Below are 16,714 nucleotides of genomic sequence, written 5' to 3'. Positions count from 1 at the left end.
TTATTTCCTTAATGGTCGCTAGGGCGTAAACCATTTGCAAATTTTTAGTTGTGGTCAATCTAGAAATCGAGCTCTCGTGCATTTGACCTAAACACTGAGCTGCAAAGCTCTTGTCTTTTCTCTGCTGGTTATTGATCTATTAACAGATGGCTGAAGAATGAACGTTAAATGCACCTGTGCTCAGACTAGGGACATTATTTATATCATCTTAACAAGCATTTAAAAAAAAAAAGCTTTACACTGACCCCTGTTAGGGCTCATGCACGCTGCAGCTTAAAAAAGCTGCTTTTACAGGCGTTTGAGCTTTTATTTCTCTGCCCAGAAGCTTGAAGAAGCTTGTGGGGTTTTTTTTTTTCTTTTTTTTGTGTGCGCTTTTGCACGTTGTTGGGCATGTAGGAGTCTTCTTTACTGCTTGAAAGCTCCTCTCAAAAAACGGGAGTTTGGGTGTTTTTTTTCTGCCTGTAAACTCCTGAAAAAGCCAATAGTGTGCATGGACAAATTGGCTAACATAGAGGAGAGTTTCCAGACAGAAAAAATGAGAGCCTGTAGGAGCCGCTTCTTTGAGCTGCAGTGTGCATGCGTCCTCACTGCTGTTACTTAGAAGTCAATTGTCTTCAAATATCACAACAGAGACACTGTTTGTTTACATTAGAATGCTGACAGGCTGTCAAGCCCTGCTGCTAGAGGAAACCAGGAGATTGAGATTTCAATCTTGGCATGTTTTGTGAACTTTAGGCTCCATTCACACCTAGGCGTTCTGGATAGTGGGTGGAATCGCCACATTTCTGTCTGCGATTTCCAGAATCGTGGCAAAATACAGATAATGTTTGTGATGCCATTATTACTTAATGGCACCCCAAACTCTGTGCGATTTTTGCTGCTAATTGTCTAGGGACAGATCATGCTAAAATCGTGGCAAAAATTGCAACTGCAAATGCTCCTGGCTTTGTGCCAAGATTTGGTAGATTAACTTCTTTTGCATCATCATATATTTTTTTTTGTCATCTTTGTCCTATTGCAGAGATTTCCCTTTCTGCCCCATAGCCAAATGGGAAGCGAGAGGAAATCCCTTCAAACTAAGGGAATTCCTTTGGGACCCCCAGGTCACCAGAGCTAGTGTCACTATTGGAAGATTTCCACGCTATTACTTTTCTGGGGACAACCCAATGTTTAGGATTTTCTTTTGCTTTCAGTTTCAATAATAATGGTAAACGGGACAAATGGGGAAAGTGAATCTCCTTAATGGGGGTACAGAAGGCAAAAAAAGTGACAGGTGTTCTAATCCCTCTCCATTCTATCCAAAACTAAAAAAAAAAAAGTTTTGCCTTTTAGTTATACTTTCAAGAGGAAATAAACGTCCTTTACTGACTTTTACGTGCACCGTTTAGGCGATATTTACATTACAGGCACCAGTGACATCACTGGTGCATGCGCTCTGAAGGAATGGCCACCCATGCCGTTACTTCAGAACCCAGTGCCGTGAATGGGTGACTTGATCGCGGCTCCGGCCAGTCAGAGTCGGAGCCCACGAACCCGGAAGCAAGATGGGTGAAGATGGGAGTGCTGGCATTGTGGTGCTAGAACAGCTTAGTTTTAAGGCAAGTTTCACATAATGTGCTAGTATGCGATGCATACTAGCACATTATGACTTTGCCTTGCAGAGAAAGAAAAAAGACCAGCAGTATACAACCGCTTTAAGCCCCCACTGACATTTTGTAGCATGCCACACATATGCACCTTTCGCACATAGGGGCAGCCCATTCAAAAGTATCTTTTTTTTTTTTTTTTTAAGCTTTTCACTTTTTTAGCCACCTGTTTTGCCTTGCTAAAAACAATGGGGGTTATTTACTAATACTAGACAGTGCAAAATCTGGTGCAGCTCTGCACAAAAACCAATCGGCATCCAGGTTTTATTGCCAAAACTTAATTGAATGCGCTGTAGTTAGAAGCTGACTACCGTGCACAGCTGCACCGGTTTCCAAGAGCACCAGTTTTAGGCCAGGTTCACACTGGTGCGGCAAACGCTCCGACATTGGAAGCTCATGTCGTATGACGTGTGAAAATCAATGTTTCCTTATGGGAGCCGTCTTAACTGGTCTGACGCAAGTCAGACTGACTTTGAAAATGCTCCCTGCACTACTTTGGTCCAACTTTGAACCTACTTCAGCCCATTAAATATCTCTGAAGTCGGATCGCCGTCTTGACTGATCCAACTTTGGCATATGACTTGTGCTCTGATGATCTTGAAGGGGAACTCCACGCCAAATGGAAAAAAAAAACTGCATGGGTTCCCCCTTCAAGAGCATACCGGCCCTTCGGTCTGGATTTTCAGGGGAACCCCCACACAGAAAAAACGGTGTGGGGGTCCCCCCGAAATCCATACCAGGCTCTTATCCGAGCACACAGCCTGGCAGGTCAGGAAAGGGGTGGGAATGAGCGAGCCCCCCCCCCCCCTCCTGAACCGTACCAGGCCACATGCCCTCGACATGGGGGAGTGGGTGCTTTGTGGCAGGGGGGCCCAGCGCCCCCCCTCACCCCAAAGCACGTTGTCACCATGTTGGTGAGGACAAGGGCCTCTTCTCGAAAAACCCTGGCCGTTGGTTGTCGTGGTCTGCGGACGGGGAGCTTATCGGAATCTGGAAGCCCCCTTTAACAAGGTGGCCCACAGATCCCAGCCCCCACCCTATGTGAATGAGTATGGGGTACATTGTACCTCTACCCATTCACCTGAAATAAGTGTCAAAAATAAAACACAGCACACAGGGTGTTAAAACATTTTTTATTAAGGCAGCTCCACGTCTCTTCCGACTTCTTCTCCGCTGATGTCTTCTAGCCCTTCTATGGTTCTTCTCCACTCTCTCTCTGGTTCTTCCCCCTCTGTCCACTGTCTTCTGCCAGGTCTCTGAGTGTCTTTGCGCTCTTTTGCCCAGTCTTCTCCGCTGCCTTCTCCCTCTGTTTTTCTTCCAACGTTGACTCAACACTCTCTCCCGTTCTAATGCCAGGTGCGCGGTGTGCCACTACTTCTACTGTCATGGGGCGGGGTCACTGTGTGACGTCATCCGGAGGCCCCACCCCTTATGACATCACCGCCTGGGGCATGATGGGTGATGGTGTCATAAGAAGTGGGGCTCCGGTGACCCCAACCCATGCCGATATAAGTAGTGGCACACCGCGCACCCGACATTAGAGCGGGAGAGAGCGTTGCATCAACATTGGAAGAAGAACAGATGGAGAAGACTGGGCAAAAGAGCGTGAAGACAGCAGACAGAGGGAGAAGAACCAGCAGAGACAGAAGACATCAGCGGAGGAGGCAGAAGAGTCGGGGAGGGGAGAAGTTGGAAGAGCTGGAGCTGCTTAATAAACTACTTTAAAAACCTCTGTACTGTGTTTGTTTTATTTTTGACACTTTTTTTTTTTTTTTTGGTGAATGGGTAGGGGTACAATGTACCCCATACTCATTCACATAGGGTGGGGTACAATGTACCCCATACTGATTCACATAGGGTGGGGGGGCAGGGGGCTTTTAAAAGTGGAAAATATAGGGTACTGAAGTTTGTTGTTGGTGCACTCAAACTTAAATTTAAGGTTTGACATGTTGGGTAATTTATTGCAGTTGTGTGCCCTAAATTTAACTTTAGTGTATTTTTAACTGAAATTTTGAGTTTCCTAGACCTTTGTGCTTGATGTGATTGTAGCCGCATTAGTGCAATAGTGACAGAGAAAATTGAGTACTGTCTGTGATACTTTTTTTATTTGCACTAACATACAATTTTTCAGGAAAACCTTTCGGGGTATGTCCCCTTCTTCAAGGTCCAAGTAGTACTCTAGACCTTTGTGGAAATATCGTGACATAAAAAATTACACATAAAATAAAATTGGAACTACCACTATTTTATTCTCTAGGGCAGTGATGGCAAACCTTGGCACCCCAGATGTTTTGGAACTACATTTCCTATGATGCTCAACTACACTGCAGAGTGCATGAGCATCATGAGAAATGTAGTTCCAAAACATCTGGGGTGCCGAGGTTTGCCATCACTGCTCTAGGGTGTCTGCTTCCAGAAAATATATAATTATAAACAGAAGTATAAATATATAATTGGGGGTTTTATTGAGGCTCCATGCACACTGAAGCTCATAAACGGCTGTTTCTGGGAGTTTGGGCGTTTTTTTTTTGTTTTTTTTTTAACGGCCCATAAACTCCCCTCTGTTATCCTATGCGTCCATGCACACATGGACATTTATCAGCAGTGGAGTTTATGGGCTGTTGTCTGAAAGCCCTAAAATCGCGTTCAGGAGCTGTTTTTCTGAGCACAAAAAATGCTTAAAAACGTTAAACGTCACTAAACGCTCAAACGTGGCACACAAGCAATTTTTAACGTTTTTGATCCATTGGAAAAAAAAATTCTTATAGAAAAAGAAAAACGCTAATGCGGAAAAACGTTAATAAATGCTATTGCAAAAAACGTTAAATGTTGAAAGACTCACTCCAAAGCTACTGGCGTTTTTATACCATTATTTTACCGTCCAGTGTGCATGGAGCCTTAATATTCAGGTCTAAAATAATTTTTACGCATGTTTGCAAAAAAAAAAAAAAAAAAAAAAATGTAAAAGCAGCTTTGGCAGTGTTGAACCTGGTCTCTTGCAGGCTTTTGGGGTTTAAATCCATCTTTCTTTCAAAGTTCCCACCACATGAGTGGGGGTGTATTTTATAGAACTCCATAAAGCGCAAACTGACAACCTTTTATCCATGATTCTTTGCGAAATCCCATTTACTTTGCAATAAAATAAAAAAAGCTTTACCATTCTAAAACAGAAGGTACTAGCATAAGCTTCCCACACTATAACCTGTGCAATTTTGGTGCTCCTAATGCCATGACACATCTACAGGAGTGAGCGTCCTACATATTTTGTAATTATTATCCAGGATCAACCATAGCACTGTGCGTATCAGACTTTTCTCATTACCACCCCCAGTTTTAAATTGTTCCTGCGTGACACCAGCCTATCATTTCTGGAACAGATCATAAATGATTGCTTCATGGACAGCCGTGCTGTGTGTGGGTAGCTCTCCGGCTGGGTGAGATGGAGTTTTGTTAATGTGGCAAACTACTATTTTTTTTTTTTTTATATATATTGCATGCTAATTAAAGCCCATCTCACTCTCATTAGTTTAAAGTCAAACAGAATGCAGCTAATTATGCAAAATCTGCAATGTCTAATATGAGGCGGTGTCCTTTTTTTGTACAGAAACACACTCTGCTGCATTTGGAAAGTGTGTGTGTGTGTGTGTGTGTGCGCGCGTTTTTGTTCTTTTGTGCTTTTTCAGACCTTCCCAGTTGCCTCTGGTTATGTAATGTAACTTGTAATTACATGTTTGTGTGTTACAGCTCTTCTATCGACAATAGAACTGGAACAAAAGTAGCCATCAAGAAGCTGTACCGTCCTTTTCAGTCTGAGCTCTTTGCAAAACGAGCATATAGGGAACTGAGACTTTTGAAGCACATGCAACATGAGAATGTAAGTATGTAATTATCAGCAACTGACGGTTATGCTTGTACCGTGTGAAATTATACACTGGCAACATAAACTCCATACAAGCCAACTATTTTGCATTGAAAAGTAATTGTTTTCACAGTGCAACCATGCTTGCTTAACGTGATACTAAAATTTTTTTTGTTTGTTTTATTTTTCTGTTAATAAACATGTTTATACTTACATGCTCTGTGCGGTGGTTTTGCACAGAGCATTCCAGATCCTCCTCTTCTTCTCTGGTCCATTTGCCAGCGCTCCTGGCCCCTCCCTCCTGCCGAGTGTCCCCACAGCAAGCAGCTTACTATGGGGGCACCCGAGCCGAGGCACTGCCCCCTCTCTCTCCTTATTAGCTTACTGACTTTGACTGTAGCGGGAGCCGATTAATGGAGAATCCCAGACAGCCGAGGCTCTTGTGCAAAATCGCTGGTTTGAGATAGAGCTCAGGTAAATATTAGCGGGGGGCTGCTGCACACTGAAGGTTTTTTTATCTTAATGCATAGAATGCATTAAAGCGGAGCTGCTGACTTTTACAATATGGACACTTACCTGTCCAGGGCGCCCGCGATGTCGACACCCGAAGCCGATCTGTCGCTTTGCTTTCGGGTGCTGCCACCGCCATCCTCGGTATCCTCGAGTCGCGCTGCGCAATCCGGATGGTCCCTGCTGCCTCTGGGACCCGTGTGTTTCCCAGCAGACAGCGGGGGGAGGGGTACGGGAAGAGGCGTAGACTGCCGCAGGAGTCTATGCCCGGAAGTGGGTGCGAATACCTGTATTATCCCCTTCCCGCCGACCGTACGCAGATGTGCATACTCGGCTTTCCGGGGTTATACCGGGATGATGCCCGCAGCTGCAGGCATCATCCCAGTACCATTGTTTCGAGCCGGCGATCGGCTACCCGAGTATAACAACCAATGCAGCTAAAAGCCGCTCGGCTGTTATACCGGAGGAGCGGGAGGGGACATCCCCCCGCCTCCCGCCACTCTTACCAGGCCTCCCGTGCGATCGGGAGGCCCGGTGTCCAATCGGCTGCCTCCGGCAACTGTGGGCGGGCTGGAACGCATTTACTCGGCTGCCAATGGCGCCGGTTTAAAAAAAAAAAATACAGTATTCAGAATCGCCGTTTTCGGCGATCTGAATACTTTTATGTGCAAAGGAGGGATCGGGGGTCTTTTAGACCCCCGATCCCTCCATAAAGACTGTCACAAGGCGCCCGCATATGTAAACCGTGTTCAAATCACACATGTGAGGTATCGCCGTGATCGTCAGAGCAATAATTCTAGCCCTAGACCTCCTCTGTAACTCAAACCTGGTAAACGTAAAAAAAATTTAAAGCGTCGCCTATGAAAATTCATAGGTACCGTAGTTTGTCGCCATTCCACGAGTGCGTGCAATTATAAAGGGTGACATGTTTGGTATCTATTTACTCGGCGTAACATCATCTTTCACACTATACAAAAAAATTGGGGTAACTTTACTGTTTGGATTTTTTAAAATTCATGAAAGTGTCCCTTTTCCAAAAATTTGCGTTTAAAACCCTGCTGCACAAATACCATGTGATATAAACTATTGCAACAATCTCCATTTTATTCTCTAGATTCTCTGCTAAAAAATATATATAAAATGTTTGGGAACTCTTAAGTAATTTTCTAGCAAAAAATACGGATTTTAACTTGTAAACACCAAATTTCAAAAATAGGCTTAGTCATGAAAGGGTTAAACAGGTTTCTGCACCCCGTCCCCCCTGAAAGGTGCCAAATGTGACACCGGAGAGGTGGAGGGTTCCGAAAAGGGAAGGTTCAATTTTTGTGTGAACCTCCGCTTTAAGATAGGAAACCTCCTGCCTTTTAGAACCACTTCAAGTCTTACTTATGCTGCTCATCCACATAAGTACTGCTGAACCCTTTACACTTCACCTAATATAAAAGTTATCCCTTCTGGTGAGATAAAGCATCACATGAGGTCACAAAGATCTAATAAGGCTAAGTCTGCATTATGCCCGAGGCAGGTATTTCAGCCTTGCGTAGATACCTATTGGCTTTTTTAAACTCTTTCATTAACCTTAAAGTGGAAGTCCAGTCAAAAATGAAAACATTTCTAATAATCATATGTAAAATATCTTTATCTTTGACATTATTCATTTCCTATATAGCAGTTTGTGTCGCTTAGAAAGTCAGATCAAAGCCAGACAATCGGCTTTTTCCTGTTCTTCAGGAACAACCTTACTTCCATATTTCTGAATTCTGCATGGGGTCCTCTCACTTCCTGAAAACGCCCTTCTGATACACACCCCTCTTTTTAGATCTCCTCCTGTCTTAGGTGAGAGTGAGTCTTGTTTGTTAGAAACTATAATATATAGATTACAATGCAACATGGTGCAGATTTTCTAGAGTGTACAACCACGTTGTTGTTGTTGTTGTTGTTGTTTCTGCATGGTCCAGGTGAGGGAGCTACATGTGAGTAATGAGTTTAAGGCTGTTTCCACTAGTGCGACTTGTCATGCGACTTTAGACACATTAAGTCACATGACAAGTCATAGCCCATTGATTTCAATGGCATCCGTTCTACCCTTGTAGGTCTTATTTTCAGGGTAGGGCTTATTTTCAGGGAAACAGGGTAGGGCTTATTTGGGGCGTAGGGCTTATATTGCAGCCATCACCGACAATCACGCTAGGTCTTATTTTCGGGGAAACTGGGTATGTGACTTTGAAAAGGTGCCTGCCCTACTTTGATGCATAGTCGCATGACAAGTCATGTTTCCATTATTGCAACAACAAAGTTGCAGGATTTTAGAGAATTTGAGTGCAGCTTTGATCCAACTTTACATTCTCTGGATCAAAGTCACATCAAAGCACTGCAGATACGTTTTCAAAGTCGCTGATTTTCAACGTCTCATAGATGGGAACGAGTGCCATTGAAATCAACGGGTTGTGACTTGTCATGCAACTGTGTCCACTAGTGGAAACAGAGCCTTAGTGTAATTGCCTATGATCATTGTAGACTGTGAGCTGAGACACCAGAGCACTTATATCTACACGGACAGACCCTGACCCCCCCCCCCCCCCCGTGTCAAGCAGCTCCCTTCTCCCATGCACAGCTATACTGTATATGTGCCCTGCACCTTCCATCCCCCCTGTGTCCTGTATGGATGGGGCTTTTTATTTCTTAATTTTCTCATGAATTGGGATGTACAATGAGAGAACACTGGGCAGGAACCTATGATTAGCTCTTCACATCCTGTATACACCCACTGGCTACACAGGAACAGTGCCTACCCCCCCCCCCCCGAAGTGATGTCACTAGCTTTCAGTAACCACACCCACTGGCTGATTTTAGTCTCAGAATGAAGTAGATTCAAAGTCATGTGACGGCACTGCATTCTGCAAAATAAAGGTAGAAAAACTGGGATTTTTTCATTTTGTTTCTCAATGTTTTTCCATTTTTTGAGACCCTTTGAACATATGCAAAATCTCGAGGCACCCCAATTTAAAAGGGCATCATTCATCACATGAGAAGCTCCTTTGACATTAGAGTCCTTATCCCCTCCTCTTCTTCACATCAAAGTTCTCAGCCCCCTGCCCTTCACATCTGAGTCATCAGTTGTCTCTCCCCTTTCACATCAGAGTTCTCAGTTCCCATTCTCCCTTTTAGATCAGAATCCTCAGGCCTGCCCCCACCTTTACATCGGAATCATCTCATTAAAATCTAATGATGGATGACACCAAGAATGTGGCAGACGTAAACCTAGAAAGACTGGGCTCCAGAGATGTCCGTTAAATGTGAATTAGAGCTCGTTCATGTGGGTGGAAACCTTTGCCACCCCTCTGAAAAGCAATCTGCGGTGGATCGCTTTCTTAAGGGCCATAGGACAGCAGCTGCCAGGCATTCAGGAGACAATACAGCTTCCTCCTAAACACACTTTTTTTTTTCTGGCAGCTGAATGGTGACTTCTTATGGAGATACCGCACCACAGGCATAATTTAAGTGTTAGGCTCATGGTTGCGGTGTGGTCCCATTTACTTGAATGGTTCGCATTTAGTGTTGGAGCATAATTTTTGCCGTGACCACAAAGCATCGTGCACATGGCATTTTTTACAACCCCAAAAAGCTGGATGCTATTTTGTGGGTGGGTGGTAATGCTGCGGATCATCCACCAGCCTCCTGACTGTGTTGAATTAACACGAAGTATAGGCAGATGGCAAGGAGCTTGAACAAGAGCCTCCTGTTTAATTTAATCAGCAGAGTCCATTTTAAAACAACTATTGCTCCCTGCCCCCAGATCACATGACTAGGACTGTTAACTATTTCCTAACATGCATAAGGAACTAGGCATAACAAATGATCTTTAAGTATAACATAAAGCATACACCATTACATCTTCCCTCTCAAGTATGAAACATTTAATATGAGACAAAGTCCCTCCATATTTTTGGTTTAATAGCTTGACCATAGCGAGAGAAGGTAACCTCCTGGCTCATCATCCATAGGATTGGTGTTCAGTCACTCCCAGTATTGCATACTGATACGTTTATGCCGTCCTCAGTCGACTCAGTATCCATGTTAAGGACTTCTGTGCCATCATGGGCTTGTACTTTATCTCCATTGTCATTCAGTTCCTCTAATGATGTATCTTCGGCAGAGTCTGGACGAAGATGATGCCTGTTTCGTCTCAGCTTCTGTCTCCACTTGGTTTCAATTATATATGATTTTGGTGAATTGGCTTCTTTGATAGTTCCAACAGGTTCCTATGTATTCCCAGTGACTGTGTTGCAGAGTGGAAGAAGGCATTTTGTGGATTTATCAAAATACAGTTTTTGCTTTTCCATATTTATGATCCTCTGAGCTGTTACTCGATCATGTGGGAATGACTGAGGCTGCAACTTCTGTGGTGCAGTGGGCACCGTGGTCCTCAGTGTTCTACCCATTGGCGGCTGTGCAGGTAAGCATAACCCTTCATAAGGTGTTGCACGATAGTTTAACAGTCCTATGTACACATCCTGCCCTGATGATTGTGCTTTCATTATAATGGATTTGTCTATGCCAACATACTTCTCTGCTAGACCATTGGCCTGTGGGTGATACGGGCTTGTGGGTTTGTGTCTGATTCCCCATTCACGAAGGAAGCACTGGAATGAAGCACACGAGAATTGTGGCCCACTATCAGATACAAGTTCTTCACACACTCCATGTCTTGAAAGTATTGTTTTGAAAGCCCATATGATTGACGTTTTTAGATTTCTCAGCTGCACTAGCTAAAAGTATTTGCTGTAGTAATTTACTACTATCAGGTAATTGTCCTCAAAATTAAAATATCTGTAGCCAGTGTCTGCCATGCCCACGAGGGAGCATTCCACGGTGTAAGAGGTTCTTTTGCATTGTGTTTTTGAAATGTCTGGCAGGTTTCACACTTCACAAGTGTCTCAATATCAAAGTCCACATTGGGCTAGTAAACCAACTCCCGTGCTCTGCGGTTACAGTGTGATGCCCAAATGTCCCTGGTGGATTTGTTCCAGTACTTCTGCCTGCTGTGACTTAGGAATGAGAATACGGTCACCCATGAATATGATATCCATATGAATGTATAACTTATCTTTCATAGGCCAGAATCCCTGTAGTTCAGGACACAGCTTCTTTCTTTTTTTGGCCAGCCATTGCACATGACACAAATTCTTTTTTTTAGGACTTTATCCTGTTTGGTGTCTTGTCTTATCTTCTCCAGCCGTACATCCGATATTGGAATGTTCACTAGTACTGTATGTACCTGTTCTTCCATCCCGTGCTTCATGTCCTTCAGTAAACACCCTAGACAGGGTATCTGCCATTGGAGTTTCCTTTCCAAGCTTATCTTTCACTGTGAGATCATAATGCTGTAATTTCATAACCACACGCTGCAGATGTGGAGGTGTAGAAGCTAGCAGTTTCTGTAGGATGTACGCCAATGGCTTGCGGTCTGTTTCCACAACTAACTGGCAACCATATATGTACTGATGAAATTTCTCACATCCATTCACAATGGCCAGCATCTCTTTCTCAATTTGAGCATAATTGGCTTGCGTTGTGGTCAGTGCTCCTGAAGCATATGCCACAGGATGTCCTTGTTGAGTCAGTACAGCACCTAACCCAAACTGGGATGCATCCACTTGAAGTACAGTGTCACAGTTTACGTTAAAATATTTCAGTACTGGTCCTGGATGTTTATATAAAGTCTTTTCCATGTTTGCACCATCTGTAGCAGTGTACGTAGTGGTGCTATCTGTTGAGCAAGGCCCTGAGAGAATTTGGATAGATAGTTGAGAATGCCCAGTGATATCTCCAGGTCCTTTCAGCGTATATTGATGGGTTTGCGCAAAAGTTATAGCGTCTACAAAATAGGGGATAGTTTTATGGCATTTTTTATGAATATATTATATATATATATATTTTTTTTTTATTAGTAATGGTGGCGATCTGCAAATTTTTATTGGGGCTGCGACATTATGGCGAACACATCGGACACTTTTTTGACACCATTGTCATTTATACAGCAAACAATGCTATAAAAAAATGCACTGATTACTGTGTAAATGACACTGGCAGGGAAGGGGTTAAGTGTGTCCTAGGGAGTGATTCTAACTGTGGGGGGATGGGCTTCAGCTCACATGACAGCGATAACTGCTCCCGATGACAGGGAGGAGTGATCTCTGTCATGACACAAGGCAGAACGGGGAAATGCCTTGTTTACATTGGCACTTCCCCGTTCTGCAGCTCCGTGACACGATCGGCGGGAGACCGGCAGGCATAGAGTCCACCAGTCCTGCGGGCACGGTCATGCTGTACGTGGCGCACGCCTGCTATCCCTGCCTCTAAAAGGGGACGTACAGGTACGCCCATTTGCCCACCGCGGCCATTGTACCGATGTATATCAGCATGCAGCGGTCGGCAATTGGCTAAGGGGGTTTCAATACTGGGGTGTTCCAGGTATATGTGGCTTGGCACACAACATACTTGTGCTCCTGTATCTTTTTTGAATGTGATTGGAGTTTTGTTAGCCCCTATCTGTAATGTTACATTTGCTTCACCTACAGACTGATGTGTTTTCTGTACTGCTGCAAGATATATTGGGGTGCAGTATGAGTCTGACCCTGCATTGTCATCATTGTCCTCTATGGCGTGTACAGACCGTGTTTTTGACCTTCTGGTTTTTTTCCACACCCTGGCAAAATGTCCTCTTTTCTTGCATTTATTGCATATCTGCCCCCTTGCCAGACAGACACTATTTTTATGGTGGCTGTTTCCACAGTGTACACACACTGCTTGTGTGTTACTTGTCCCAGTGCCATAGGTGCCCTTTTATTCCTTTTTTGTGTGCTCTTTCTTGCCCATATCTGCTGCTGTGATTTTCTAGCAATTATCTGGAGTTGTGTTCCTTCCAGTACCTGCATGTCCTCTCTTGACATTTATGCTCTGGCAATCCTGATGGCTTTCTCAAGATTTAAGTCTTCTTCCTGCAACAGCTTTTCCTGAACTTCCTTAACCACTTGCCTACAGGGCACTTACACCCCCTTCCTGCCCAGGCCATTTTTCAGCTTTCAGCGCTGTCGCTCTTTGACAATTGTGTGGTCATGCTACACTGTACCCAGATTAAATTTTTATCATTTTCTGCAAACAAAAAGAGCTTTCTTTTGGTTGTATTTGTACTCGGAGTCAATCTGTGGATAGTGTAGGAAAGGAACAAAAAGCAACAAAGAACATAGACCTGAGTTGTGCCCTGGTCAAGTGGTCAGTATGCCTAAAAGGGGGCATACCCAAGTATGAATTGAAATAAAATGAAAAAGAAAAAAGGGAATGGGTGGGTGGGACACGAGATCCTACGACCACAGGAAGGAGAAGGAGGGCAGGCTTTATGCAGCCTGACTCCTCCTACAATTACAGGCTGACCTGCGGTCAGCCTTACACTTGTACTCGGAGTCAATCTGTGGATAGTGTAGGAAAGGAACAAAAAGCAACAAAGAACATAGACCTGAGTTGTGCCCTGGTCAAGTGGTCAGTATGCCTAAAAGGGGGCAAAAATGACCAGTAGGATGAATATGATGCCAAATTATAGCCCACTGAAATACGTATAATCTACCAAATTACAAACGCTTATAGTATCTCAAAAAATGGCTCTGGGCCAAGCCCAGAGAAACAAGACGACCTCCACCTACCCAGAACGGGCTGGGATTCCTGGCACAAATACACAGAACCTGCTCCTATCTCTTATGACCCAAAAAGCCGGGTATAGGCCTGCCTTGAGCACCGAGCTGGTACCCAACATGAAGGAGACCATGAGAATGTGATAGATACCACACGGAAAATATGACCCATGATGAGAAGTCTGCTGATCACAGCAGGAGGGCTACTCTTCAAGAACCCCGAGGATGGCTTATAAAATGCGCAGCAAATAAAGAAAGATCTGTCGGGGTCTCCAACAACATGAAATGCTGAGTCCAAACCAGATACGCCCCGACAATGCCATGCCGATATGAGTTAAAAGAGGCAAAAACCGAACCAAGTAGGAAGCCTACTGATACTGACCTAGAGACTGAGAAAATTCGGAATCCACTAAAGCCCCTGAGCCCGTAAAGGCTGCTGGAGCTGCCATGGCTGACTTAACAATAGTTCCATGCTTCTGCCAACCCTAGCCAAATGTAACTAGGAAATAAAAGGTCGTGTGCATTACAAGAGGGAAAAACCACAGTCCCCTGGGTAACCTACTCCGCGTAAGTGACACGCCACTGGGACAGCAACCTGAACTACGAGAGAACGTGAGCCTGCTGAGAACCTGCGCCAGGAACGTAAGCTGCGTGAAAGAACGAAACACATGTATAATGCGAGCTTACGAAACGTGAGCAGCCTAAGCACCAAGGCTGCAAGAAACCGCAAACTACATGAGAAACCCCGGTAGCACGAGAACGTGAATTGATGAACAGCGTGAGAAACATGAGAAGGAGAGTAACCTTGGGAAAACATGAGAAAACCTGGAAAAACGAGAGAAACATAAAAAAGTGAGTTTATCATAGAGACAACAAATTGCAAGAGACACGTAAATTGCAAGAAACACGTAAACTGCATGAGACACGTAAACTGTATGAGAAACGTAAATTGCATAAGAAACGTGAGTTTGTACGAAATACATAAACAGCGTAAGAACAGATGAGGAGACTTGCCACCGAACAAGCCAATTAAAAACGATCACCTCAATCTGTCAACCCATAGACATGATGGGTAATCTGCAGTGGTAGAACATGAACAACCCAGCTGTTTGAAAGCAACCAAATAACATTACAGACAACCAACCCAAGACATAACACCCCTGGTACCTGACAAGTATGATGATGTGGGTGCAGAAATGACAAGACCAATAGCGCAAGAATGTGAACCTAATGATAACACCCCCCTACTGTATGCAGTGAGCGAGCCCGAGCAACCTGCAGCGCCAGGACAAGAAATTAAAAACGAACACTCAGGGCTAAGGTACCCACAGACCGTGGTGGGTAGAAGTAAATGTGTAATGGTGAACGTGCACGTATGACGTATGGAAAACAGGCGAGAAGATTGTGGGACAACAATCAATTAAAACGAAACCTCAGCCTGTACGGATCTGTAGACGTGACAGACCCTGAATGTGAGCACTAGCTAACGGAAATGCAGCGAACGAAAAACTGTAACATAACATATGACATGAACGTAAAACACATGGGAAACCGAGAGAAGCATGGGAAACCGAGAGAAGCATGGGAAAACGAGAATCAAGGGAAAAACGTGAGAATCAAGGGAAAAACGTGAGAAACAAACGTGAGAACCAAGGGAAAACGTGAAAATATGAGAAAAGTAAGAAAAACATGAGTAATGTAAGAAAACATGAAAAGGCATAAGAAGTGACACATTGCACGAGAAACCGTAATTGCATGAGAACACTGTAAAATTGCATGGGAACACTGAAAATTGCAAGAAACACTGTGAAAATTGCATGAAAACACTGTGAAAATTGCATGAAAACACTGTGAAAATTGCATGAAAACACTGTGAAAATTGCATGAAAACACTGCGAAAATTGCATGAAAACACTGCGAAACTGCCTGAAAACACTGCGAAACGAATGACAGACCATGACATAAAAACACATGACATGAAACATTATAGACCTGGGAAAAATAAGAAAACATGGAAAAACGAGAGAAGCATGGGAAAACGAGAGAAGCACCCGAAAGAAACATGGGAAGACGTGAGAAACATGGGAAGACGTGAGAAGCATGGGAAGACGTAAGAAGCACAAAAAATGTGAGCGGCATGGAAACGTGGGAAGCGTGAAAAACATGGAAAAACGTGAGAACCAAGGGAAAAACATGGGAACCAAGAGAAACGTGAGAACCATGAAAAACGTGAGAAATGAAAGAAACATCCCTCCCTTCTAGATTGTAAGCTCTAACGAGCAGGGCCCTCTGATCCCTCCTGTATTGATTTGTATTATAAGTGTACTGTCTGCCCCCATGTTGTAAAGCGCTGCGCAAACTGTTGGCGCTATATAAATCCTGTATAATAATAATAATAATATAGGCATAAGAAGTGACAAATTGCATAAGAAATCGTACATTCCATGAGAACACCGTAAATCGCATGAGAACCGTAAATTGCATGAGAACCGTAAATTGCATGAAACGTAATTTGCATGAGCAACGTAAATTACATGAGAAACGTAAATAGCATAAGAAACGTAATTGCATGAGAAATGGTAAAATGCTTGAGAAACCGTAAATTTTTATGAAACCGTAACCTGCATGAAACTATAAAAAGCATAAGAAACCGTAAATTGTATGAGAAACCGTAAAATGCGCGAGAAACCGTAAAATGCGTGAGAAACCGTAAAATGCATGAGAAAACCGAAAAAAGCATGAGAAACCGCAAAATGCATGAGAAAAACCGTAGAATGCACGAGAAAAACCGCAAAATGCATGAGCAAACCCGTAAAATGCATGAAAAAACGAAAATACCTGCGAAACTGTAACATGCATAAGAAACCGTAAATTGAATGAACCGTAAAATGAAAAAAGAATCGTAAATCGCAAGAAAACCATGAAATGCATAAGAAACCATAATTGTATGATGGTAATGGAAATCGCACTACTGCCGCAGCCTCAGGGGTCAGCTACATACCAGAGGATGG

General features: G+C 43.7%; 1 protein-coding gene across 3 annotated transcripts in view; it reads left to right on the top strand.

Annotated features, from left to right (window-relative positions):
• LOC141131925 (mitogen-activated protein kinase 12-like) overlaps positions 1–16,714 on the top strand; it is a 176,993-nt gene that overhangs the window by 34,511 nt on the left and 125,768 nt on the right. For 2 of the 3 annotated variants that reach the window (XM_073619752.1, XM_073619753.1), the window contains exon 2: positions 5,391–5,520. In XM_073619752.1, coding sequence (XP_073475853.1) covers positions 5,391–5,520 — 130 coding nt within the window. Of the gene's footprint in view, positions 1–4,985; positions 5,081–5,390; positions 5,521–16,714 lie in introns of those variants that run through there. The other variant, XM_073619754.1, reaches the window with a different exon arrangement.

This window comes from Aquarana catesbeiana, linkage group LG03 (genome assembly GCF_042186555.1).
Source record: "Aquarana catesbeiana isolate 2022-GZ linkage group LG03, ASM4218655v1, whole genome shotgun sequence".
Classification (NCBI taxonomy): Eukaryota; Metazoa; Chordata; class Amphibia; order Anura; family Ranidae; genus Aquarana; species Aquarana catesbeiana.
This window is presented reverse-complemented; position numbering and strand designations above follow the sequence as displayed.